The 27,987-nt window shown below is 42.5% G+C and overlaps 1 protein-coding gene and 1 long non-coding RNA gene across 2 annotated transcripts; one reads left to right on the top strand and one right to left on the bottom strand.

The window, feature by feature from the left end:
• The first annotated feature begins 8,981 nt into the window (after nt 1-8,981).
• LOC131732534 (uncharacterized) lies at nt 8,982-12,098 on the top strand. The gene is made up of 3 exons (XR_009325563.1): nt 8,982-9,199; nt 9,651-9,757; nt 11,409-12,098. It is a non-coding gene; the product is annotated as an uncharacterized LOC131732534 (long non-coding RNA).
• A 225-nt stretch (nt 12,099-12,323) lies between these two features.
• LOC131731437 (uncharacterized) lies at nt 12,324-27,785 on the bottom strand. The gene is made up of 4 exons (XM_059020788.1): nt 27,408-27,785; nt 14,809-15,091; nt 14,488-14,607; nt 12,324-12,329 (listed from the first exon to the last, which is right to left on the bottom strand). Exons 1-4 carry the CDS (start codon nt 27,623-27,625, stop codon nt 12,324-12,326), a joined length of 627 nt encoding a protein of 208 aa, XP_058876771.1. The 5' UTR covers nt 27,626-27,785.
• Nucleotides 27,786-27,987: the final 202 nt, after the last annotated feature.

Consider the following 27,987-nt stretch of genomic DNA (forward strand, 5'->3'; position numbering starts at 1 on the left):
GTGGAACCTGTCTACCATTGCCCATTTCAGTGCCAAAAATTCAAGCTGGTGAGCTGGGTACCTCCTTTCTGCGTCAGACAACTTCCGGCTGGCAAATGCTACAGGACGCAGGCCTTCCGGGTGCTCTTGGTACAATACCGCTCCAAGCCCATCCAGGCTGGCATCAGTATGAAGGATGTACGGCCGTTCACTATCTGCAAACGCCAACACGGGAGCTTCCGTCAAACATTTGATTATGCTGCGAAAGGCTTCATCACAAGACTGGTCCCATCGCTCTCCAAAAGGCTCAGACACTTTAAAATACTGCTTTCCAATATTATTTGCAGCATCTTTGCATTTGTACTGTGCTGGGGGGTAACCTTTGGTTAGCTCAGTCAAGGGCCTCACTACTGCAGAATAGTTCTTGACGAATCTGCAGTAGTATCCACAGAACCCGAGAAATGATCTCAGTGACTTCAGATCAGTGGGCTTCTCCCATTCAGCTACTGCTCTGACCTTTTCTGGGTCTGTGGCTATGCCTTCTTCCGACACGATGTGGCCTACATACTTGACTTTAGGCTGTCAAAACTGGCACTTATTTAGCAACAGCTTCAGTCCATGCTCTTCCAAACGATCCAACACCTTCAGTAGTCTCACCTCATGCTCCTCCAGAGTTCTCCCGAAGACTGAGGTCATCCAAGTACACTAGCACTTGTAGCAGGTTCATGTCTCCCACCACACTTTCCATAAGCCTCTGGAAAGTCGCAGGCTCTCCAGTGATTCCCTGTGGCATGCGCTCAAACTGATAAAATCCAAGCGGACAGATAAAAGCTGTTTTCTCTTTGTCTTCACTAGCCATGCCAATCTGATAGTACCCACTGCGTAGATCTAAGACCGAGAACCACTTACTACCTGACAAGCAGTCCAGGGCGTCATCAATTCTGGGGGTAGTGTATTGATCTGGGATGTGTCACAAAGATGGCCGGAGTGGGTGGTGTCAGACCAGAGCCAGGAAGTAACACACAGAGACTTGGAGTTTTGGTGAAGCTGAGCGCGTGATCGCGCTCAGCATTTAATAAACAGAACAGAAAATAAAAGGTTTTAAACACAAAAACACGGGACACGGCACTACACGCCAAAATAAAAAGACAAACAAAACGGACTACAGACAAAACACGGTGAGCAGATTTACCTATTAATATTATTATTATTATCTTTATCTCCGTCTCCAATCCCGTTCTCCACTCACCGAACACCTAACCCAGAGTGAAAGAAATGTGCATCTATATATACTGTTGTGCTGGGATTCAATTACTAATTAATTATTCACTTGAATCCCAGCACGTGAATCAATTCTGTGCAACCCCGTGCTCACATATTACATTTAACCAGCACGTGAAGTGATTTGTGCTCTCCTCGTGCCTAAATACAAATCTACACTTTTTAAATACACGTGAAACACAGACCCGTTTATATCCCGTGTACCAATGACTATACACCAACATTAACACACGCAACATACAACACATAACACACAAATGCACAGAGGGGCGGGGCGCATTGCCACAGATGGTACGGCATTCAGAGTGCGGTAGTCAATACACATCCTTACCGTTCCATTCTTTTTCCTGGCCACCACTATTGAAGAAGCGTAAGGGCTACGGGACTCCGTAATGATGCCAGCAGCTAGCAACTGCTGTAGATGGCGACGCACATCTTCAATGTCAGCTGGAGCTATCCTCCATGACCGTTCTCTGAATGGTCTGGGGTCACTCTGACGAATGCGGTGTTCCACTCCATTGGCGAGTCCAACATCCCATCCCACAAGGGGTGAATGCACAACGATTTCACTAAGTCAGGGCCCACAGCTTCGGCACACATAGTCGCAAGTCGCTGGAAAAGGTTGGCATTCGTTCCTATAATCACTGGAATCTGGTCGTGATTTCGCAGTTCGGGACAAATCAACGCCAGCACAGAAATGGGCTCTTTGATTCCGACCACCTCTTTGGGAAGTTCTATTTCAGCTACAACATACCCCTCATAGGGGTAGCTGCTCTCACTAAGCCCCCATAAGGCTAGGTATTCTGTCCCTTGCATGCGTAACTTGGCATGAATCGACAGATAGCTAAACATGTGGAGCTTAAATGACGAATCAGGCGCAGAAGTAAAATAAAGATGTCTTTACTTGAATGTCTTGATTCTCATTATCCACTCCGTGACAATGTGAAACTGAAACACACACACAAAACAGTATGTGCTTAATAAACAATACTGTACATAAACATAAATGTACTTTAACTCATAAAAGGTGTAACTCAATACAGCTGGTTATGCATATGAGAAGGCTAGTAAAACAGCTATGCAGGCTACATAGCTACCAGCTAACAAAGCACATGGAAAGTTATCATTAGCTAGCATCGCTTACAGAAACATGCAAATTAACAGGGGTGAGCTGCTTATGTTACACAGCCTCACAAATATGTTTCACAATCTAACAAATATGCTTGAAATTATTACTAGATGACTTGAACAAACATTAAAACTTACAAGCAAAGCTTCTCCAAGGCTCAGCACGGTCAGATGGCAGTGGATTGCAATGCTTACTGTATGTTTACTTGTAAATACTAATCAAAATGGCAGGTCTGAACTATGACCTCTAAGTCACATGACTTCAATTGGCCAATAAAGAAAATGCAATGAATTGTAATAGAAATAACCTGAATGTCCTTAAACGACCACTAGGTGGCTCTAAAAAAATAAGCAGTAATTACATATAACATGACACTAGGCCAGCAACAGGATGGACAGGCAAGTGTGATAGAAACTTCCAGTACCATCCCTGAAACACAATAGTCACTGTCTAGAAGTGCTCGACAGGGGTGACCTTCGATCTTTACAGACAACTGAAGTTGGCCCAATCAGTCCTCTCGGCATGCCAGGCATGTTGTCCAACTGTGAGGTGGCCTTCTTCACAGAGATCTTCACTTCAGCATTAGTAGGAGGTGGTGTTTGGGAGCCTCCACCGTCTCCCCTGCATTTCTGCATCGAACAAAGTAGTTTCTGGTTCAATCTGTGAAGATCTCCCGGGGCCTGACAATGCGTTGCAATGTGCCCGTCCTCTCCACACCGATAACAAAAAAAAGTGTCCCGGTCTGTGGAGTACTTCTTCTCAGGGGAAAAACTCTTGCGAACTGACTCTGGAGTCCTTTGACGTGGTTCCTTTCTTACAGGGACCTCAGGTTTCACAGCCACTTCTGTAGCTGGAGAATGACCCGTTTAAGTTCTTCAGTCTCGCTCTTGGCTTCAGGAGGAGTTGGCATATGCTTAGCGAGGGTTTTCTCTCCATCCTTCGCAGGAGCGATAGGTTGTTCTTGCTTTTGCTTCAGCAAGGTTGCCATGTAGGTCTGTAGCTCCTTCATCTGTGTTTGCAGTTGTTTCATTTCAGGGTGACTTGCATTGGGGTTTGCAGAGGTAGACGCAAGGTTACTGCGAGCGTTCAATGTCTCTCGAGTAGCTTCCTGCTCTTCTTCCTCACGAATTTCCTTCAGCAGCATCAGAAATGAGGGGGGGTCTTTCTTGCGCTCCTGCAGCCTCAGGCGCAGAAGCACGAGTTCTGACCGAGCTGCACCACGAATGATTTGGTCAAGGTGAGCGCGGTTGATCTGTGCCGGTGCAATACCTCCCTTCCTTACTGTCAGCTTCAGCATGGGCTCCAAGCGTCTCAGGAATTCAGACAGCTTTTCAGTGGGCTGTTGCTGAGTGGCACGAAACTTGAAAAACAGGTCTGCACCTGAATCAGGACATCCAAATGTGGTTTCAAGGGTGTTGACATAGTCCAAGGGGCCAGCAGTTGGGTTACCCTCCTGCACTGCTTGGAGAATGTCCAAGGCAGGGCCCTTCACACTCTCTGCAATCTGCTTCCACTTCTCACGGTCAGTGCAGTCACATTCTCGAATCATCATCAGTGTTTGATCCCTCCAGCCATCAAAACCTTCCTCTCCTGCCGGAGTGGGTACAGTTCCTGAAAATACCTGCAATCTGCGGTAATAATTATTTCCGTTATCCGGCTTTGTCCCTTTCAGCAATACCTTCTCCAAAGCCTGGAGTATGGCTTCAGTAGTATTGGCAGCCTGGGCATCCTGCTGAGTCAAATTTACACTTTCAGACATAAGCGGCTCAGTAACAGTCCCCTCTGTGACTTCTATGGGAGCAGTGGTAGCTCTACCTGCCACAATTATGCTCCAAGGGGCAGCGCCCTCCACTAGTAGCACTTCAGTGGGGACCCGTCCTACATCAACTCTCACGCACTCTCACGCGGCCTAACACCCGAATGGTGCCCAGTACCTCCTCCACCTGACAAACCTCAGTGCCCTCTGGCACTCCAGTAACCAGAATGGCCTTGTTCACATTTAAACTTTCTCTGCGGCACCATGCAATCAGCGTGCCTTGGTCAGGGCGATTCATAAACATTTTGACAAATGTAAACAACACGTGCAGTACGCGTTACGGTAACGGTGTACACAGGATATATCCCAGTGATGCCTCCAAAAAAGATGCAACACTTGTCTCACTTACCCCTACACCAACAGGCCTTGCACCTAACAGTAAGGGTCCTGGATTCTTATCTATTATCCCAGAACCAATGGTCCTTTTGTTTTTGCACAGTGTTACCAGACATAAACTATCACACTTACTTTTCTTCTTTAGCGATGCCTCCACCTGATGGTCATGTGGTTTCCCTATTCATTGGCACGCATCCACAGGAATTTATATTCAACAATATAACAAATGCAAATTAACCCTTTGCGGTCCATTTATTAATCGCACGTCAGGTCTAATTAATTTTCACACGCGCAGTTAATTTTAGACGCGCTGTTTAAAAGTATTTTTTTCCACAGTCAAACGGGTTTAAATGGCCCTGCATATCAACAAAGCACTCACTAGGCATCTCCAGCCCCGCCCCACCCTTTCGTTCGCTATAGCTTTCACCTATGTAAGAAATAAATAATAATAATAATAATAATAATAATAATAATAATAATAATAATAATAATAATAGTCGTACATACCGATCGAGCATCCCCGGATCACTCGTTTTATCACCAAACTCCTCAATAATGCAATCCAAATCATTATTTTATTACTATAACATCTCAAAAAAGCTCTGCAAATGTCTGTGTTTTCTGTACGCTGATTCAGTCAGCCAACTTGTTTACTTACGACCCGCCCCGTTATCTGATACCAGATACCATGTATGACTATTCATGAGATACGCTTTTTTTTTTTTTTTCAACTTGTCTCGGCTCTTGTCGCTCCCACTCGGCAATTGAATGGTTTTCTCGGCTTTTAAACTAATATAATGAACTGCAGGTAAGTAAATTGTACATACAATATAAACAATTCCAACAACAAAATACTTTCCCCATGTAACTTCTTTTAAGTCACTAAACAATAACTAAATGCTCTATGCTTCAGTTTTATTTAACTCAGATGTACTCTTCTAATATATTCAATTCAAAATAAACTCTAATTGAGTGCACTCCAGCCCCACGTATAACACACATGTAGACAGACAAACAAACAAATACTGTTGCAGGCCTGAATCGTGGCTCGGGTACGTTGTGGCCTAGAAATAAAACAAAATGGCCCCTTCGCAAGCTTTATTGAGAACACACAGTTACGCTTGCTATTCTAAAACAAAACACTTTGTGGAAACTCACAATTCTGAAAGGCTTCTCCCAGTTGCAGCTCTCAGTTGCTTGCGGTCTCTGGATCACGGCAAACCTCTCTGTCGCTGCAGTCTACCTCGCACTCTCTCTCTCTCTCTGGAAACGTGGTCCTTCTAACACACGACACCTCATTGGCCATGAGAACACCTCTCCTCCCTCTGAGTCTACTCTACTGCAAAACACAAACTCTTCCATATATAGTCTATAGGGAATTTCTGTATATACGTTAGTAGTATTTTACCACTGGGCTACATATATATATATATATATATATATATATATATATATATATATATATATATATATATATATATATATATATATATATATATATATATATATATTGTAGAAGGAATGAGGTATACAGAGGGTACAATAAAATAAATGAAGTAAAAAGAACGGTTGTACCAAAACGAAAACGCTGTATAAATGGGATGTATTAAGATGAATGTGTTGCTGGTTGTTTTTAAATCCCGTTGTGAGAAGTAAGGGATAGAGTGAACTACAGAACCCATAATCATTAGCGTGACCAGTCAGTGCATACTGGGTAATTAGCGCAGGTTTAAATTGACTGGCAAAGCTAATGAGAGGGGGGGTCGTAGGAACGGTGGAGAGTTCCGTGTTGATTGTAGAGACGGCGAAAGTCTACAATATTAAAATTGTTGAAGTAGTTGGAGACGGCGTACGGTGGAAGATTTAAATTGAACAACGAAGCACAGTTCAGTTTATGAAGAAGGAAAGCTGTAAGCCTTCTTTTATTAACCTGAAGAGGCACTTCGGATTTATAAAAACAACCAGCACTTAAAACGTCTTTTAAGTTAGACGAAGTACAGAGGCTTAAAGGAAGGGTATGTAAACCCAGGTTTTTGCATTGTTATTCATTCGCTGTTACCAGACAGACAGCCTGTGTTAATGTGGTACAGGGAACTGGCGTTCTTTGTGGGACTGACTGATTGTTAAGTTTCCTGCGGTGCACTAACAACACCGAGGACGCTGCTGGAAAAATACCTCACTGCTTGTGCACGCAGAAAGTGCGCGTCTGTTCTTGTGAGACGTGAAGTAACAGCGTGTTTAATTATTTTACTCAACGGAGTGGATTTACAATGCATATAAGTCAGTGACTGTTATATCTCTGAGCTACGGGGAACAAAGGCTGAGAGAAGCAGAGATTGGCGCACACGGTGTACAGTGGAAGAAAAAACACCGTGTGCTTTATTTGAAGTACTGTTTTATTAGTTAGGATTGGTCTCTGGACGGTATACTTTTTAACTTTAAGACCTGCAGCATATAAAGGACTTCCACCAAGTACCAGGAGGGGCAGTCGTGACCACCCTGCAGTACAGGACCTCTGTAACCCAGGAGCAGCAGAGCTGAACCAACGTACTCGCTGGAGGAGGGGTGGCCTGTCTGTGCACTGCCTCTAGAGGGGACTGGAGGAAATGTATGCAACGCAGGAATAAAGTAACTGTGGTTTATAAGGGTTGGGAGTGCCCACTAGAAAGTTGAACCTACTCACCTTGCAGTTCCACGCCAGGAGGTTTAAGTGGACGGTGAGCGACGGACCTGAGACAATCCTGAACTTTATTACGTGTATGGTTTACTCCCTCAAGACTACAGGGACACTCTATGTTGTGTTGTGGATAACGCAGAAAGAGCAGCAGCACAATAAAAGTTACTGTAGTTTTGCATTTCCTGTGTGGCGTCCATCTGTTCACCCTGTTCTACACCTTCTGGCTATCCTACACATTACGTAACTAATACCAACCGGGTTACTATATATATATATATATATATATATATATATATATATATATATATATATATATATATATATATATATATATTAGCTCAAAGAGCCAGCTGCCCAACGTTTCGATATGTTGTACATATCTTTCTCAGGGGAGCCTGTGTTTGAATCCAAACATTGGAAGTATTTATAGGTTTTTGACGGCATGACAACTACTTGTTATTGTTTACATTCAAATTCATGATTTATTCTTACATGATGTAATGGTGTTCTATATATTGTGACATCATTTTTACTTCTATCTTTGAATCTGTATTAATTCTAATTAACACTACTTTATATAAACTTATATTTCTATTATATCATGCAATGCTGGCTCTGAGGATCAGTCTAGATTTGGCCTCCCCAGCACATCAGCATGCACAACTTTTGAATGAATTTTGTTTATTTATTTAAATGTTATATATTTATTGAAGTTAATTAGTTCATTCTTTTCTGTTGAGTCCCGCTGGCATAATCTTGTTCAGTTTACTTATCCATTTACTTTCTTTTATTCTTCTATATGTCGCATTGTCTAATTTGAGCTGTTCTAATACTACAAACTTTACATCATTTATGTCATGTCCCTGACTGGTGAAGTGCTGTACTATTGGTTCATTCATTTTTTTATTTGTAATTAATGAAAGGTGGTTCTGAATTATTTTATATAAAGTAGTTCCAGTCTCTCCAACATATTTGATTTCATCACATTTTTCACAGGCTATTCCATAAACAACATTGCTATTTTTACAGTAGGTATTAGTTTTTAGTGGATATGTGGTGTTCTTATGTTTAATTATATTTTTACGTTTGTCTATGTGTTTACACACTTTACATCTACTAGTGCATATGTTAGTAGAACCTATTTTGTCAATTATTCTTTTATGTTTACTGTGAACTAAAATATCACCTAAATTAGCTTCTCTTTTGAATGCTACAACTGGGGCCTTAAGAAATACTTTTTTTAATTTTTCTGAATTATGTAGAATCCGCAAGTGTTTCCAAACTATCTTAGAAATATTGGGCAAAAGTTTAGAGTAAGTCATTATTAATGGGACTCTTTTGACCTTTTTATCTCTATTTTTATAATCTAGTAGATCATCTCTTTTTAGTTTATCCACTTTTCTTAACTCTGTCTCTAATTCTTTCTTTGTATCCTCTTTTTTTAAGATTTGTTTTTTGATACATTTCTTTGTTTTACATAGTCACTTTCTTTTGAGCATATTCTTCGTATTCTTATTCCTAGACCCTTTGGGATTGCCCTTTTAGTGTGTATCGGATGTGCAGAGGACATGTGTAAATACTGGTGCATGTCAGTAGGTTTACAGAAGAGGTCAGTCTCAATTGAACCTTCTTCAAGTTTTACTATGGTATCTAAAAATTCTATTTCTTTCCTATAATTAACCTAAAAACAAATATCTGACACTGTATTTTGAGTTTGAGTTTAACAGTTAATTGGATTTATTTCAGGTAAACGAACCATGGGAGTTAGTCGGTATGGACATCATTGGCAAGTTTTCAAAAACAGAAAGAGACCATGAATATATCTGCACAGTTGTAGACTACTACACAAAATGGACTGAAGTCTTCCCCCTAAAGAGCAAGTCAGCTTCAGAGGTTGCTGGATGCATTGTGAAAATGTTTTATCAATTTGGAGCTCCAAAGAGAATTCTGACAGACCCAGGGAAGAGAATTCAACAATGAGGTATTTATATTATATTATATTTATATTATTATTATTTTGAAGGTGGTGAATTGTTGAATGTTTTAGTTTGTTTTGTAAAAAAACAGCGCAATTACAATACAGAGACAGTTAATAAGGAGCATTCCAGAAGGAATATGATTTACAGGTGCTATCTGAACAGGTGTGTCTTGAGGAGGTGCCGGAAGGGGGTCAGATTTGTGGTTGTGATATTGTATTATGTTTGATGTAGCGTCATTGATCATTGTAAACAGTTTAATAAGAACTGTATATTGAATAGGTAAGTCCTTCTTAAATCAGAATTTTAAAATTATAGAAAAGTTGCATTTAAAATCTAACCGTTACCACACCTCTTTCTCTACTGTTTGTGTTACAGTTTGTAAATGTACACATGAAAAAGGCTAATACTATGTTAATACATGTCCTTTAATATTACTTTTTATATTGCTTGTAGCTCAACACCACACTGTGCAATTTGCTCCAAATAAAAAGGAGTCTGTCAGCGCCATATCATACACAGACAAATGGTCTGGTGGAGAAAATGGATGGAGTAATACAAAGGTAAGGTCTATTTGAAATATTTATGTATCTTCATATACCCTCCCTTTTCCTGTTGGAAAAATACAATTTAAAATTGTTAATATTTTTTGCATGTAGATGCCATCTTCCACATGTTACCAACATGTTTTTATATACTTTATTATTCTCAGGGCACTTGGCAAATTAGTGGGAACAATGCCTGAAAGCTGGGATCTCTATTTAGATCCTGTGCTGTTTGGTTTGAGGACGAAAAAGCAGCTAACCACTAAGTACAGTCCATAATTTCTCATGTTTGGACGTGAGGCCCAGTACCCCTCTGATGTACCTGAGCATTATGAGGTCTTGTGGCAAAGTGGTAATTAGTAGCAAGAGTATAGCAGGTGCAGTGCGGATGAAGTAATTCCAATAACAAACAGACAACAAAGTACGGGTGAAATTAGGGTTTTAATGATTAGAAATCTGGTTGTCTGATGACCAGCTAGAAAACAATAATGAGTTGGCAATACACAGCAATGTGTGTTGCTGTCCCGCAAACAATAAACGCGGTACAAAACGCACACAATTAGACACACACACGATCACAGGTCCAAAGTGAGTGCTCTCAGTGCTTGTGGTGAAGTACAATATATTACGTGCTATTGGTGAAAACAAGTGCTGTGGTGATCCGGCTTTGTGCTGGCCCCTGGCGACAGCTCCGGATTTGTGTTTAGCCGTCTAGTACTATTTAACAAAACAAAATCTAAACAGAAAATACCAACAAAACACTCACAAATTCTTTATTTTATTTTGGGGATATCTCTCGGTCCTTCCAGTCTCCTCGTAACTCTGAAACCCAAGCGAAGGAAAAGATTTACAATTCTCCAGCCCCTTTTATGCGATTATGCATGACCCCTTGGTAAACGATTACAGCTGACTCTATTGTCTGCAGCTGCTACCTCGTTTACCTTCCAGGTCAATATGTTCCCGCACCTGAGTCTCGTCTTTTTCCAGGCTGACTGACCTCCCGACCTAGGGAATAAACTGTCAGACCAACCTGTCCAAAGCCTTTCCCTTTCGCTACTTAGTGCCCTCACAGGTCGAGAGGGAGATTTACAACCAGAACTTATTATATTTCCGTCACAGGTCTCTATAAAAAAAATAATTTGAAAAGATTGTACATGTTCCTAAGTTTTTCTCATGTAAATTTCTGTTTCTTAAGCCATTGATACAGGTATGGCTTAATGTTTCAAACTAGAAGTTATACACATTTGATCAATGTAAAGTTAATATAAATTCAGGGGTTCACATTATTATTTGATTCTCATATAAATACTTGCAGAAAAGGTTGGATACTCCCCTCATTTTTTTCAGAGAAATATCCTGATCAACAGATCTGGCAGACAGATCTGCTGTCATTTATAAAGGGAAAGCAGTTTTATGAAAACTATGAAGAGTACATGCCTACAGTTACTGAAGACAAACTCTTGTTACATCACAGGTGGATAATGGTGATGTTATTCTTCAAAATTGGGACACATTTTTTTTATTTATCTATTTTCTATCCGAGAATTAAAATGAATGTAGACCTTATGAACATAAGCCTGGAAAACAGCATGGAAGTCGATGCATTCCAGCTTTATTTGAACCCCTGTTTATAATTAAATCCTAATGTAACACTGACATTTTCATATAGATATATTTTAGGTGACATCATTAGATGTTGAAGGAACAGTGGGTGAAGAACCAATCGGTAAATGCATCGCACGGCATGAGGAGATTCAAAGGATTGTAAAAGGAAACACAGAAAAGGCATCAGATAAAAAGAAAAAGAGAGAAAAGAAAACTCAGGATTTAGAACCAGTTCTGAAGGCCGGAGACGAAGACAAAATGTGAAGAGCCAGCAAAGAAATTGGAAAATATAAAATATTCGATACTGACATCCAAAATGTGAAGCCTGGCAGTGAACTAGAAAGTGAGGTAAATTATGAATTTGAGTTTTTAACTGAATATTTATGTCACATACAATAAACTGTGATTAGATACTGACTGCCAATTTGGTCTACATTCAGTCTACAATTACAGTCTACATTGTACAAGAAACATAGGCTTAAATGTTCCTGTTGTTTAGGTGATTAATGCATATCTCTCATCACTAACAAAGAGACACAATGACAAAAGACAAGGACAAGCTTGTGTCATTGACAGTTATGCAATGACAGGGATGTGGCATGGAAAACTACCAGCAATGAGACAGGTTTGTATTTGACCCAAAAGTAAACCTTATTAAATAATAACTTAAATGTACACGTTATTAAATATATTCTACTTTTTTAAGCTCCTTCCAGATGAGTATGAAATTCTGCTGGGTGCAGTAATGATTCTCACCATTGGACTTTAGTGCTAAGTGATTATATATATATATATATATATATATATATATATATATACACACAGACACACACACACACACACACAGACACACACTACTAAAATGCAGTTATTCATACTTTTAATATTCCTACAAAGCAAACTGAGTATAATTGAGCCGCATTGATATGACTTATGACTTAGTCCATCTACCCAAGAGAGAAGGTGGCGACGCTGTACCTCAACTCTTTGGGAGAACAGAAGTCTCAGATTGAGAAGTGCAGAGATGTTACAAGGTACTTATACAAATATTTTATTTTAAGCTACTGCTTATGAGAAAATTATGCTTTATGTATTTCAGTGATACTTCCATGTTCTTCAATGTGTATTCATCTTTACTGTGATATTACACTTGCATTTAAAATATACATGACTAACGAAATGTATTCAGTTTCTTAAAATTCCACATTTTGGTGTTTCTAAGAAATGTACAGGTCAAACCTACAAAGCTACAATTGTCAAACGATTGTAGTTGACAGACAATTGTTTTAACCAAATTGTGTTATTTTACATTTGTATTTATTTTATGCAATATTTATTGTGTAGAGCCTTCATGAGAAAGAAAGGTGTGGTAATGTCAAGATGGTCCTGTTTGACTGTTCCTCATCCAAAACAGAGGGGCTCTGTATCATGTACAGTGTACGTTTGCAAGGTAACAAAAAAAAAAAAAAAAAAACATTTTCAGGGTCACCATGCAAGCAAAATAAAAAGTATTTTTGATGATTTTGTTTTGTAGAACATTAAACAATATTAATTATGTAAATCAATATTGTTTGGTAGCCACGACCCTCACCAGGACAAACGGATAAAGGAAATTAATGAATGACTTAATATTGCTTGGTAGAATAACTAATCTATTTTAATGTTATTATGAACTAATATTTACATTGTGTGTTTGTATGACTTCATAATACCTACAATATTACATGTACAAGTCTTTTATTGCTATCTACAGATTTTTTTAAATTTTTATTTAACTTTTTTATTGTAAAATACTTCCATATGTTTCCAGTAATAGTTATTTTGTATTACAGTTTTTTTTACAATTGCTTTGACTCATTTTTCAATACAGTGACCCAATGTGCATAACTCTTAACACAAGATGCTGAACTGCTCATTTTGGGATCAAAATCCCATGCAGAGTGCAAAATAAATACTACTGTGTCAAATAAATTAAATACATCACGCAAAAGCAAATCATAGCACCAAAACATCAGATGCTTTGAGCACTGAAGTTTAATCATTGAAGCATTGCTTAATAAAACACCCATTAGCAAATAATGCTGTCAAACACAAAATAATTCAAATCAAAACAAAGTCTAAAAGTGTCATTTGATCATATTCAAATGATCAACATTATAATGAGCAAAATGATAGCAACCTACAAAATAAAACATATTCTAAATAATGTACAGTAAGCATTCAGTGATATTCTACACAATTGTATCAAATATTATGTATCAGTCCAAAGATGACCAAAACCCAAACTACTGATCAAAATCCTGTATCCATTGCAAAATGAATGCAGTGGAGTCAACCATGCAACAATAAAGACACCAAAACATCAGAAACTTTGTCTGAACATTTTCTTTTTAATCTTTGAAACACAATAACATAAATTAGTCTTACAGTAACAATAACAAATACTGCTGTTGGAAAAAAAAAACTACAGTAATAGAAAGCTAAAGTAACATATGCTGACATTTTGTTTTACAGTAAAAAGTATAATACATAAATTAATCAAAATTACAAATGAACAAAATCTACCTTCAGTAACTATAGAATATTAGATATACTGTAACATGCATTCACTGATATTGACATCAATGATCTATTCTCTGCTCTGCATTTGGCCAAAGATTTTCATCAACATCACAGCTTATGTTTTCATTAGCAAGGCACCAAGGAAAGTATCTTTTGGAGTGCCTTATCCAAGCCTGGCACTGTTGTGCTGTAATATCCTCACATGCCTCATCCATGGCTTGGATGAGTGTGGCCTGCTGGTAAGGGTTACGCTCATATACCTTCCACCTCCAGGCAGAAAATAACTCCTCAATGGGGTTCAGAAATGGGGAGTATGATGGCAAGAACATGGTTTGGAATTCTGGATGTGCTGCAAACCACTCTCGCACAACCACTGCGCGATGGAAATTCACATTGTCCCAAACTATGACAAATGTAGTTGCTGCATCTGGTTGTACGAGGCGATTGTGAAACACATCCAGAAAATGGAGAAGGTGAGCAGAATGATATGGCCCAATGACTGGATCTCTGGCCACAACACCATTGTCAGAAATTGCTGCACACATGGTTCTATTTCCACCACGCTGTCCGGGCACACTGACAGTGGCTCGTTGTCCAATGACATTCCGACCCCGTCGTCGACGTTTGGCCAGGTTGAAGCCTGCCTCATCCATGTAGATGAATTCGTGGTGGTTGACCCCTGCATCCAATTCCATCATTCTCTGAACAAGGATAATGCATGTGATTTACAGTAGATTCTGCCATATTACAATCACAGAACAATGCTTAGAGCGTGTCCATTATACTGTAGAACAATGGCCACTAAGCAGAAGAATATGCACAATGATGCAAAATGATGTTCCACTAAGCACCACCGTGTTCATACCACCACTAGAATACTTGTAACATTACTGTATACTCACTTGAACATATTCACGTCGTAATGCCTTGACTCGGTCCTCATTTCCTTGGAAAGGAACCAAATATATCTGCTTCATAGATATTTGGTGCCTTTTCAGAATGTGTGCTATAGTGGTAGTGCTTATGGTCTCAGCCCCTTGGAATGTTTCATTATTTCCTAAGATGTTTTGCTGTATGTCCCTGAGGCGTATATCATTTTGTGTCACCACCATGTCCACAATGGCCATCTCCTGCTGAGCAGTAAGGATGCGCCCTCGCCCTCCAGAGGAAGGTCTTCTTTCGGTTCTGCAAGACAAAACTTTGACATCAGCACCAAATATATACAATGAGTAACATTGAGTAATTACTGTAAAGAATAACATTAGAATGCTACACACATACCTATTTTGAGCACGAAATATCCGGATAATTGATGCAACCGTTGACCGTTTGAGGATTGGTTGGACCGTGCAACCAGCCTCTGCCATAGTTGAACCCCTGTTTATAACAAGATCAACCACTGTAGCTCTGATTTCATTGGACACTCTAATGCGCCTTTTTTGTTGACCACAACCTTGAGCACGACCGCGGCCACGACCACGACCATAACCATGACCACGACCACAATCAGCAACTTCCTCTAGCTCCATTTTAACTACTACTGCCATTTCCTCAGAGCTTTATGTAGTGATGAACTAATTATCAATTAAGCTGTCTTGCATTCTCACATAGAGAAAGCTATTTGCAATTATGACCCTGTAACAGGGCGAGGTGCCCTGTACATTGTTTTGTTTGTTTACTTTTAGATCAGAGTCCCCCTCCGCCCCTGTGTTATTTTGTATTATTATTATTATTTATTATTGTATATATCTCGGTGAGCGCCGTATATTTAGTTATTGTTTTATGTATAGATGTGTCGGAGTAGCCGTTTGTGTTCTTATTTAGTAGCGTGGATGGGAAGCCCCGTCCACACAGGATTTTAGTAAACTCGTGCAGAAGGTGGCCATCTCCCGAATTAATTAGGTGATTTAATTTGTTGCTAATCGGGAGATGGTCACCTGTTATAAAAAGCCTGCAGAGCTCTAGCTCGGGGTGGGAGTTCAGAGGAGGAACGAGAGAGCAGAGAGACGGTGAGTAAAAACGAAAACGAAACTTAATAAAAGAAACATAGGAAAGGTGAAGGCAATCTGCCCAGCCTGACCTTTGTTTATGTATTTTTGTGTTTGTGATTTTGTTTTGTTGAAACCTTTTATTTTCGCTCTTTGAGCAAAGTGTTTTCTGTTTAAATATTTATTTTATTTTTGTTTGCTTAATAAAAATGGCGCAAGCCTTTTTGAACTGCAGTACTTCCCCGGTGTCAGTATTTTTGTTCCTGCTTCTGCCTGACGTCAGACCACTCGTCATCGCTGTCACACGTGGTGTCCAGCGTGGGATCACCAGCGCCTCCTAGACTCAGGCAGAAGTGGTGTACTGCAGGTTTTTTTTTCGTTTTTTCGTTTTTCCAGTGAGTGTGGAGAAAGGAAGGTGAGGAAGAAAGATGGGAGGAAGAATAGGAAGGATGGGAGGAATAAGGAGGAGCTGCAGACAGCAGCAGCTGCAACAACAGCAACAGCAGCCCGGGTGTTACTGCTGCGCTGAGCCTGGGCATTCCAGGACCAACTGCCCCTGGTACCCCCTCGGACAGCGACCCCAACTATGCCCCATCTGCGGAGGTGAGCACTACATGGCCCGCTGCCCTGTCCATCAGGAGAGGGAGGAGCAGGGGTCGCCTCAGTCTCCACCACCAGCAGGGGGAGGTAGACTGCTGCTCCCACCGCCCCAACAACAACGGCAACAACAGCAACCACAGCAGCTGAACAAGAGGTGGTGGTCCCAGGTGCCAACTAAGTTTGGACCCCCTGACTGGGCAGCTGAACAGGAGCAGTGGAGGAAGGAGGGGGCTCCCATGTGCGGCGCCTGTGGCGAGTTTGGGCACGTCAGGGAGGACTGCCCTTACGGGGACCCACAGTTTGAAGAGATGTGGAACCAGGGTCTGGTGGGGGACGCTGCAGAGTGGTTCTGGGCAGTAGACCAGACCCGGCCATCTCCAGCACCCAAGAGGGAGGAGCCCGAGCGTCCTGCGCCTGAAGGGGAGGAGCCCGCGCGTCCTGCGCCTGAAAGGGAGGAGCCTGAGCGTCCACAGCCCAAGAGGGGGGAGTCGGTGCGTCCACAACCCAAGAGGGGGAAGGCCGAACATCCACAGCCCAGGTACCTGCCAGCAGAGGGAGAGTTCCTGCTGGTTCCACCTCCACCGCCCTGGGAGGACTGTGTGTCGCTCCCACCTCCGCGAGCAGAGGGTGAGTTCCTGCTGGTGCCACCTCCACCTCCATGGGAGGACGACTTGTCGCTCCCACCGCCACCAGCAGAGGGAGCATGCCTGCTGGTTCCGCCTCCGTCGCCGCCACCAGCAGAGGGAGCATGCCTGCTGGTTCCGCCTCCGTCGCCGCCACCAGCAGAGGGAGCATGCCTGCTGGTTCCGCCTCTGTCGCCGCCACCAGCAGAGGGAGCATGCGGTGGAGGTGGCGGAGGTAGAGACAGCTCCTGCTGCTCTGCTCCTGCCGGTGAAGGTGGCAGAGGTAGAGGCAGCTCCTGCTGCTCTGCTCCTGCCAGTGAAGGTGGCGGAGGCAGCTCCGGCTGCTCTGCTCCTGCCGGTGAAGGTGGGAGCAGCGTGTAGTCTCCTGGCGACGAAGGTGGGAGCAGCGTGTAGCCTCCCCCTATTGCAGGGGACTGGTGCGGCTCTCCCCCTATTGCAGAGGACTGGTGTGGCTCTCCCCCTATTGCAGGGGACTGGTGCAGCTCTCCCCCTATTGCAGGGTACTGTGCGGCTCTCCCCCTATTGTAGGGGACGGGTGCGGCTCTACCCCTATTGCAGGGGACTGGTGCGGTGCACCCTCTATTGCAGGGGACTGGTGCGGCGCTCCCTCTAGCTCGGAAGGCAAAACCAGCAATGGCTCCTCTCCCGGCATTGGAAGCTCGTGCTCCCCACTGGCGAGCTGGCATAGGGGCATCCCGACCAGTCGTGTCCCCCTTCTTCATATCACCCGCACCAGCTCGGTGGCACCTCGGAACAGTCCCTCCAGCGGTGATCCACCTTTCCGCACCAGGTGCACCAGGGGAACAGGTTCTCTGGCTCCTCTGGCCGCTGTTGCAGTTGTTGTTGGGGCGGTGGGAGCAGCAGTCTACCTCCCCCTGTTGGTGGTGGAGACTGAGGCGACCCCTGCTCCTCCCTCTCCTGATGGACAGGGCAGCGGGCCACGTAGTGCTCACCTCCACAGATGGGGCATAGTTGGGGTAGCTGTCCGAGGGGGTATCGGGCAGTTTGTGCTGGAATGCCCTGGCTCAGCGCAGCAGTAACACACGGGCTGCTGTTCCTCCGGCTGGTGTTGTGGCTGCTGCCGTTCTTTCCCATTTTTTTTTTTAACAAACAGTCCTGTTTATTTTTGTATTTATTTTATTTATTTTTTTTCCCAAAACGACACTCAAAAAAAAGAATGCACTTTCCCTGGTCTGACGCTTGGGGCTGTTGTCATCCCATTCCTGACACCATATGTCACAAGGCTGGCTGAGTGGTGACGTCAGAACCAGGAAATGAACAAGACAGACAGGACGGATGAAATGATGAAGGCGCTTGCTTGCGCCGGTTTATTGCAAATAAAACGGTTGAACAAAACAGAGAACACTGACTGCACAAACAAAAACGGCGCATTAGCCAAAGTAACTAGACAGACAGACAGACAGACAGACAGACGTGGACGAACCCAACAAGTATCATGCGAGCCCTCTCACACGAATAGCATTTGTTGTTTTTGTTATTTTTGTTTCTCCTCTTTCTCTCCCGTTCTCCACTCTCAAACACCCAACCCCGAGTGAATGAAATGTGCATCTATATATACTGTTGTGCCGGGATTCAATTACTAATTAATTATTCACTTGAATCCCAGCACGTGAAGTAATTCTGTGCAACCTCGTGCTCGCATATTAATTACTTTAAATGCACGTGAAGTGATGTGCAATCCTCGTGCTTAAAAAACAGTTATACATTTTAAATCACACGTGAAACACAGACCCGTTTATATCCCGTGTACCAATGCCTATACACCAACATTAACACAGAAATGCACACAGGCGCGGGGCACATTGCCACAAACATTTACAATTGTCCCATCCTGGGTGTGGTCTCGCCTTGTGCCCTCTGTTTGCCAGGTTAGGCTCCACCTCCAGGATTGAACAGTTTTCAATAATGAATTAATTAAACATTGCCATTTAAAATTTTTCCAAGTATGTCTTAATTTTTCAAGTTTGCAGAATATCTATTAAACAGAGAAAGAATTGTTTGCAACAACAGCACTGACACCATTAATAACTTTCGAAGGGACATAGCTGAGAGTTTAATTAATGAGTCTGGTAAATGTATAATCATTAAAAAGGGTTGAGAAAATACATTTGTTTTATAATAGATTATTATAATAAAATATTGTGTCCTCTCATATGCCAACATTTGCCAGGTTTGTGTCAATTGAAACAACGAGGCATTTGTATTGAATCCTTCTTCAACAAATGGTACGAGTAACAATATTGTTGAATGCTGTTTTTGTAAGCCAGAAATGTATTTTCTCTACTCAGTTCAGAGTTCCAGTTCAGATGTTAAAATTTAGTTTTAAAAGATTGGATTGGATCCTTGTTCTCCATGTGTTCCTTGTTCTGCATGGGTTCCTTCTTTGGAAAAAAAAAGGATATTGATTTTATGAGATTTATGGACTCCTGAGTGTCTGTAAAATAATTACATCCAGTCAAGAGAAATTAATCTGAAATTCATTACATTTTCATTTTAGGTAAACTTGTCTCTTTCTCCCAAAGTAAAAATAAAAAATATAACTAACTTCCCATTCTTAAGTTATTTCTGGAGTTAGGCACCATCAGTTTGTTAAATTGTTTGAAAAAAAAGCTTTTAATTGAACATTTAAAATCAAAAACCCTATCTGTTTTAAGTTTAATGCTATATCACTACTAAATAAAATGCAATCTAATCTAGATTGCGTGCTTTTCAGAGTTTAACTGATCTGTGCCCTGTGCCGCATTTGTGAAGAGGAAATGTCGAAGAAAGTTTCCCATGAAGAGAAGGAGGACAGGGTAATGCTTTTAAATTTGACTTTGTTGTGTGTGTGTGTTTGTGTGTTTGTATATATATATATATATATATATATATATATATATATATATATATATATACAGTGCCTTGCGAAAGTATTCGGCCCCCTTGAACTTTGCGACCTTTTGCCACATTTCAGGCTTCAAACATAAAGTTATGAAACTGTAATTTTTTGTGAAGAATCAACAACAAGTGGGACACAATCATGAAGTGGAACGAAATTTATTGGATATTTCAAACTTTTTTAACAAATAAAAAACTGAAAAATTGGGCGTGCAAAATTATTCAGCCCCTTTACTTTCAGTGCAGCAAACTCTCTCCAGAAGTTCAGTGAGGATCTCTGAATGATCCAATGTTGACCTAAATGACTAATGGTGATAAATAGAATCCACCTGTGTGTAATCAAGTCTCCGTATAAATGCACCTGCACTGTGATAGTCTCAGAGGTCCGTTTAAAGCGCAGAGAGCATCATGAAGAACAAGGAACACACCAGGCAGGTCCGAGATACTGTTGTGGAGAAGTTTAAAGCCGGATTTGGATACAAAAAGATTTCCCAAGCTTTAAACATCCCAAGGAGCACTGTGCAAGCGATAATATTGAAATGGAAGGAGTATCAGACCACTGCAAATCTACCAAGACCTGGCTGTCCCTCTAAACTTTCAGCTCATACAAGGAGAAGACTGATCAGAGATGCAGCCAAGAGGCCCATGATCACTCTGGATGAACTGCAGAGATCTACAGCTGAGGTGGGAGACTCTGTCCATAGGACAACAATCAGTCGTATACTGCACAAATCTGGCCTTTATGGAAGAGTGGCAAGAAGAAAGCCATTTCTTAAAGATATCCATAAAAAGTGTCGTTTACAGTTTGCCACAAGCCACCTGGGAGACACACCAAACATGTGGAAGAAGGTGCTCTGGTCAGATGAAACCAAAATCGAACTTTTTGGCAACAATGCAAAATGTTATGTTTGGCGTAAAAGCAACACAGCTCATCACCCTGAACACACCATCCCCACTGTCAAACATGGTGGTGGCAGCATCATGGTTTGGGCCTGCTTTTCTTCAGCAGGGACAAGGAAGATGGTTAAAATTGATGGGAAGATGGATGGAGCCAAATACAGGACCATTCTGGAAGAAAACCTGATGGAGTCTGCAAAAGACCTGAGACTGGGACGGAGATTTGTCTTCCAACAAGACAATGATCCAAAACATAAAGCAAAATCTACAATGGAATGGTTCACAAATAAACATATCCAGGTGTTAGAATAGCCAAGTCAAAGTCTAGACCTGAATCCAATCGAGAATCTGTGGAAAGAACTGAAAACTGCTGTTCACAAATGCTCTCCATCCAACCTCACTGAGCTCGAGCTGTTTTGCAAGGAGGAATGGGCAAAAATTTCAGTCTCTCGATGTGCAAAACTGATAGAGACATACCCCAAGCGACTTACAGCTGTAATCGCAGCAAAAGGTGGCGCTACAAAGTATTAACTTAAGGTGGCTGAATAATTTTGCACGCCCAATTTTTCAGTTTTTTATTTGTTAAAAAAGTTTGAAATATCCAATAAATTTCGTTCCACTTCATGATTGTGTCCCACTTGTTGTTGATTCTTCACAAAAAATTACAGTTTCATAACTTTATGTTTGAAGCCTGAAATGTGGCAAAAGGTCGCAAAGTTCAAGGGGGCCGAATACTTTCGCAAGGCACTGTATATATATATATATATATATATATATAATATATATATATGTATATAGACAGGTGGTCATATCCACAGATGTTCAAGCACAGTTTAAAACCCAATTAAGAAGCTTAATTAGCTTGTCAGTAATAAGTAATGTAATTGTACCTGAATCTCATATTAAGTAATTGTACATAAATCTCACAGAAATACCACATGCTGTTGCCTTGGCTTCCCTGTTTTAATTTTTTTTTATTTTTTTTTATTAATTTCAAATTTGTAATGAAGTTGATTTCCATGCCTGATAATCACGTTACTATTGATGCTTAATTTTAATTGCAATCCGTTACATTTTCTTTTACAGATTGCTTGTGATGGCTGCAGCCTCTGGTTCCATTTGGATTGCATTAATCCACAGCATCAGCCAAAGGATGTGGACCATTCCTTTTTCTATTGCTGCAAGTGCATACAATAATGAGGCTTCCAAGCACCGGCGTAGATTTAGCTAGGGACGGTAGGGACATGTCCCTACCAATGTCAAAGGACCGTTGAATTGTCCCTACCAATAATTTTGATAAATCTGAAACGTCTTATAACAGACCCCCCCTCGTTACTCCTCCCTCCTCCAAAAAAACAAACTAAAAAACCCCGCTAATTTGATTGGCTTAGGCCCTTCCATAATGCATCACTGTAACACGGACTCAGTGCGTGGCTGAGGTCAGGGACCAGCAGAGTGTGTTGTTTTCATAGAAGTGCGAAAGTGCACAAGGACTCGGGAGTGAAAGGTAAATCTCCGGGTTTAAAATAAAAAAAAACTTTTAGTCATTCTTAAACGGTGTATATTGTGCCACAATTTTCACATTTATTTAAAAAAGAATAAATATAATCAGTTTAATTCGATATTTAGTTTGTGTTTGTTGGTTAATGCGTTGTCACATTATTTCTATCCTCCTCCTTCCTCCCTTTGTAACTAACTTACTCCTTGCTTGATATTTTTGTATCTTGTGTTTAAAAAGCGAACACGAACATATGTATTTGATTGAATGGACAGTGTGACTATCCAGGCGGCTAAATAAACGCTCTATATTATATAGGTAGTCATAAAAAAATATATATTAAAAAGTCAAATAAATGGGGGGGGGGGGGGGGACGTTGACGACAGATATACAAATAAATTTCAGTGCGGCGTGAGTAAAAAAAGGTTGAGAACCGCTGGTTTAGGCTGGACTCTGGAAAGACGCTCATCTGATGTTGCCGCTTGTCGGTCAGTCTGATATGAGTGTGACCCACTGACTGAATGAAAGCCAGGTGCCGGGGCTGAAGGTATTGTCAGGTCGTCAGCAACATAGTTTATGTGAATAAACCTACCGACCTACCTACCTATTACGTTAGTGACCCATTGCTAGCTGCTAACCCCACGTCCTTGGTGGCTAGCTAGCTTGTTTCACAGCTAAATCATTATGTGTGTGTGTGTGTGTGAGAGAGAGAGAGAGTGTGAGTGTGAGTGTGCGTGAGCATGTTTTGATATCGTCATTCATCTAACGTTAGCTAATCACTTCAATTTGGCTTTAGGTGACAAGCATAATAGCAACCAAAAAAAGAAAGATGGACATAAGGAAGTTTTTTTTTTTTTTACAAAAAGTCAAAGTGTAAGTAGGAAGATGTTATTAAAGTAATAAACACAATTGATAATGATTCTCATAGCAAATGTAAAAATAATTTACTAATGAAGTTAGCAGAGTCATACTTTCTCTCTAAACAGCATGCATCAATTTATCATTTTATCAGGCGAGTGAAGCAGTGCAGCCTGGTAAAAGCAGTACAGAGGCAGGTGGAGCAACAGGGTCTCAGGTGAGGTCTGTAATGACTTAGTGATTATAACAGTGAAAGTGTTACTCAGTTTTGAGATATATTATTGTTTGAGGCACAATGTGATATAATAGTAGGCTAATGCTGTATAGTAATACTCAGCAAATAAAGTTAGCATAGCCATATATTTTCTCTCTATATGACATGCATCAATTTATTATTTTATCAGGTGAATGAAGCAATGCACCCAGGTACGAGCAGCAGCACAGACACAGGAGTGGCAAGCAGAGCACGTAAGCGTGCATGTGCTCATGCTTGTAGCGCCAGGGGTATTGGTAGCTTACAGTAAGGCTGGGATAGGTTATAATTCAGGTAATTAGTAATTCTATAGCAGGGATGTCAAACCAGCTTCCAGGAGGGACACTTTATCATAGTTTTAAGTGTATACCAGCCAACTTCATGTCAATCAGATTGTCCTCGATTCATGTCCAGCATTCATTTCAAGCCACCAGAAGTTACCATTTAACAGCTGTCTCCTAAAAAATTTCTTCCCGGGGGGGCATGCCCCCGAACCCCCCTAGCGACCGTGACTCCGCCCACCTAAAAAATGGTGTCCCCACCAATGTTCAAACCAAACCTACGCCCTTGCTTCCAAGCCACAATGTTGTGCACTCGTGGATCTTCGCAGACTGGCACATGCCACATCTATTTTTCCATACTTGGCCCCCTGTATTGCTGCTTGCTTATTCTTATTATTCTTCCATCAACTTCAGACTAGTTTTACATTACTTTTTGTTATTTATATTTAGTTTATTAATATTGTTTCTATTTTTGTTTATTTTTAGCCCAGATAAGTTACTGAAATATTATTGTTTTTTTCTTTTCCTTTGCTGTTGGCAGTAAAAATAAGGGACTGTTCAAATAAAACTTTGATTTGTAATATTATGTTCTGGTGTAGACAGCTATTGTTTTAGATTTTATTAATGCTAACAACGGTCATTATTATTATTATTATTATTATTATTATTATTATTATTATTATTATTTATTTCTTAGCAGACGCCCTTATCCAGGGCGACTTACAATTGTTACAAGAGATCACATTATTTTTACATACAATTACCCATTTATACAGCTGGGTTTTTACTGGAGCAATCTAGGTAAAGTTCCTTGCTCAAGGGTACAACAGCAGTGTCCTCCACCGGGGATACATATCCTTCAATAGTGGGGGCCCCGGACCTTCAAAGCCCCTGAACGCTGGTAGGGAACCTGGAACGTCTCCCTCTGGTGGCGGAGGCAGGAACGGTGTCCCGTCTCCCTCTGGTGGCGGAGGCAGGAATGGCGGCCCGACTTCCTCTGGTGGCGGAGGCAGGAACGGTGTCCCGTCTCCCTCTGGTGGCGGAGGCAGGAATGGCGGCCCGACTTCCTCTGGTGGCGGAGGCAGGAACGGCGGCCCGACTCCCTCTGGTGGCGGAGGCGGGAACGGCAGCCCGACTCCCTCTGGTGGCGGAGGCAGGAACGGCAGCCCGACTCCCTCTGGTGGCGGAGGCGGGAACGGCGGCCCGACTCCCTCTGGTGGCGGAGGCGGGAACGGCGGCCCGACTCCCTCTGGTGGCGGAGGCGGGAATGGCGGCTCGACTCCCTCTGGTGGCGGAGGCGGGAACGGCGGCTCGTCTCCCTCTGCTGGCGGAGGCGGGAACGGCGGCTCGTCTCCCTCTGCTGGCGGGGGCGGGAACGGCAACTCGTCTCCCTCTGGTGGCGGAGGCGGGAACAACAGCTCATCTCCCTCTGCTGGCGGAGGCGGGAACAACAGCTTGTCTCGCTCTGCTGGCGGAGGCGGGAACAGCACTCGTCTCGCTCTGCTGGCGGACCCTCTGGGACAACAAGTGGAGACGATGGACCCTCAGGAACAACAGGCGGAGACGACGGCCACTCCGGCAACGGCAGTTCCAGCTCCTCCAGCGGCAACGGTTCCAGACACTCTGGCATTGGCGGTGGTGGCTGTGGCCATTCTAGCGGCCTCTGAAGTTGGGCTGGCACCTCCTGTCGTCGCAGTCGGATGCGCCTCCCCTGAGCTCCTCTCAGCAGCATGTGCAAGGGCTGCTGAGGGGCTTCAGCCTTCTCCCCTTCTGGCTCTCGGGTCTGTGGCTTCTCCCCTTCTGGCTCTCGGGTCACTGGCTCCACCCCCTCTGGCTCTCGGGACGGCAGCTCCCCCTCTTCTGGCTCTCGGGATGGCAGTTGCAGGGGAACCAGCAGGCATGCTCCCTCTGCTGATGGCGGCGATGGAGGCAAAACCAGCAGGTACTCTCCCTCTGCTGGTGGAGGTGGGAGCGACACACAGTCCTCCCATTGCGATGGTGGAACAGGCAGGAACTCTCCCTCTGCTGATGGATACCTGGACTGTGGACGTTCGGCCTTCCCCCTCTTGGGCTCTGGACGCACTGACTCCCCCCTCTTGGGCTCTGGACATTCGGGCTCCTCCCACTCAGGCGCAGGACATTTGGGCTCCTCCCACTCAGGCGCAGGACATTCGGGCTCCTCCCACTCCAGGTCTGTGTCCTGTAACAGCTCCGGGCAGTGATGCTCCTCGTGCCCATACTGCATGCACTGGGTGCACCACTCCTCTTCCTCCCATGTCTTCCTTCCTTTCTGCCTCCTTCTTCTCCCCTCTGTTTGCAGTGGCAGCTGCCCCTCCTCCTCCTCATACTGGGTGGGGCAGATGGCCACTGTGTGCCCATATGCCCCACAGCCGGGGCACAACTCTGCCGCGAGCCCTTTTAAAAACAGCTCCCAGTTGTCATCTACCTCCTCCTGGGCCAGCTCCATTTCTTTTTTTTTTTTTCAAAAAAAACCTCACAAAATTCAAAAACAACAACAACAAAAAAAAAAATACTGCCCTGAGCCTCCAGGTGGCGTTATCCCACTTCTGACACCAAATGTGACAGGATTGACTGAGGTTTGAGACTCAGAGACAGTTTTAAAGTTCAAAATAAAGTTTTTAATATAAACAAAAATAATCAAATAAATAGGCACAAGGGCCAAACAAAAAGGTTTTAAACATAAAATAAACACAAAACAAAAAGCAAAACTAACAAAAATGAAGATTTCCAGGCTGGGCATTGCCTTCACTGGATTCAAACACAAACCAACAGAAAAACAGCACACACAAAACACTGGCTCCTTCTCCTTCCAGAACTCTCCTCTAATGGGAGGCTGAAGCCTCCTTTTATGCCAGGTGGCTCAGTCCTTAATTGAATAATGAATTAGTTGATTGCTCCCACCTGAAGCAATCAATCTGGGCAGGGAGGAGAATTTAACTCCTTCCCTGCCAGTATTTCTAAGGGCAGAGCCCTGCTCTGCCACATACCCATTTATACAGTTGGGTTTTTACTGGAGCAATCTAGGTAAAGTACTGTAATGAACCCTCTCTGGTTCACTATTAATGATACCTGTAGCGGTTCTGCTGCCACCACCTTTTTTATACCGGAAGGTCCGGTTGGAGAATGTGAACAAACTTGACTAGGCAACCCTGTATCACAAAAGAGTATTTTTTTTAATTTTAAACCATTGTCTAAAACCATCCAATAAGCTATTCTAATAGTTCAGCTCACAGGGCAGGAATCTGAGGATACATCTCAGTGGTCACATGCACACACACACACACAACTATCCTACTGAAATATTTGTCCAGAAAATTCACACAACACACACTGCAAATTCATAATTCGAATAAAATATCACACAGGAAATAATTAAACTACAGCAATACAATATGTGCAAACTACACGCCAAACAATAGATATATAAGAGATCGATTTTAGTGCAAAACAAGAGTATCGTCAACCCCCCACCCCGGATCCAATACAGTTCATAATTATAAAACGGGATGGTAGGTAAGTAAGAAATGTTTAGAAACTACAAGATTTCTTAAACACGTACTGACCGCAGAGGGAGGGAGTCCACAGGTGGACCCATGTCCTCCACCATAGGCAAACCAGGATCCTCCCGAAGCTGAACAGGGGCTTCCTCCATCTCCATCCCAGGCATCCTTGACAGTCTCTGCTCCTCGTTGTCGTACTCCCCAGTCCACTGGAAACTGTCTCCTGGGAGAGGATGGAGGCTGTAGTCCACTTTCCAGCGATCTCCTCTGGGCCTGGACATTCCTTAGATGTTCCTCATCCCGGATACCTATATCGAAACAAGGTTTTAGTCTATTGTAATGCATAACAAAGTTAACCCTTTGCGGTCCATTGTCGGACCTGGTCAGACATTGCAATTATTCCTATCCGGTCCATTGTCGGACCCTGTCCGACATCATCAAAAAAACGCAGAAAATGGGTTTTTAGTCGTTTCTTCTCTGGAAAAAGCAGAGAAAACCATTCAACGGCCGAGTGGGAGCGACAGGAGCTGAGACAAGCCGATAAAAAAAGGCGTATCTCATGAATAGTCATACATGCCTCTGGCATTACATATGGGCGGTCATAAGGAAACAAGCTGGCTGTTAGTGTATCAGTGCACAGAGA

This window comes from Acipenser ruthenus, chromosome 3 (assembly GCF_902713425.1).
Source record: "Acipenser ruthenus chromosome 3, fAciRut3.2 maternal haplotype, whole genome shotgun sequence".
Taxonomy (NCBI): Eukaryota; Metazoa; Chordata; class Actinopteri; order Acipenseriformes; family Acipenseridae; genus Acipenser; species Acipenser ruthenus.

Bases quoted from the DNA above. Each gene is read 5' to 3' on its own strand.
- LOC131731437 (XM_059020788.1), bottom strand. From the start codon at position 27,625: ATGTCCAGGCCCAGAGGAGATCGCTGGAAAGTGGACTACAGCCTCCAT. The intron at 15,092-27,407 runs GTCAGTACGTGT...TTTGTCTTGCAG, and splicing joins GTGGACTCCCTCCCTCTGCG to AACCGAAAGAAGACCTTCCT. The intron at 14,608-14,808 runs GTGAGTATACAG...ATCCTTGTTCAG, and splicing joins TACGACGTGAATATGTTCAA to AGAATGATGGAATTGGATGC.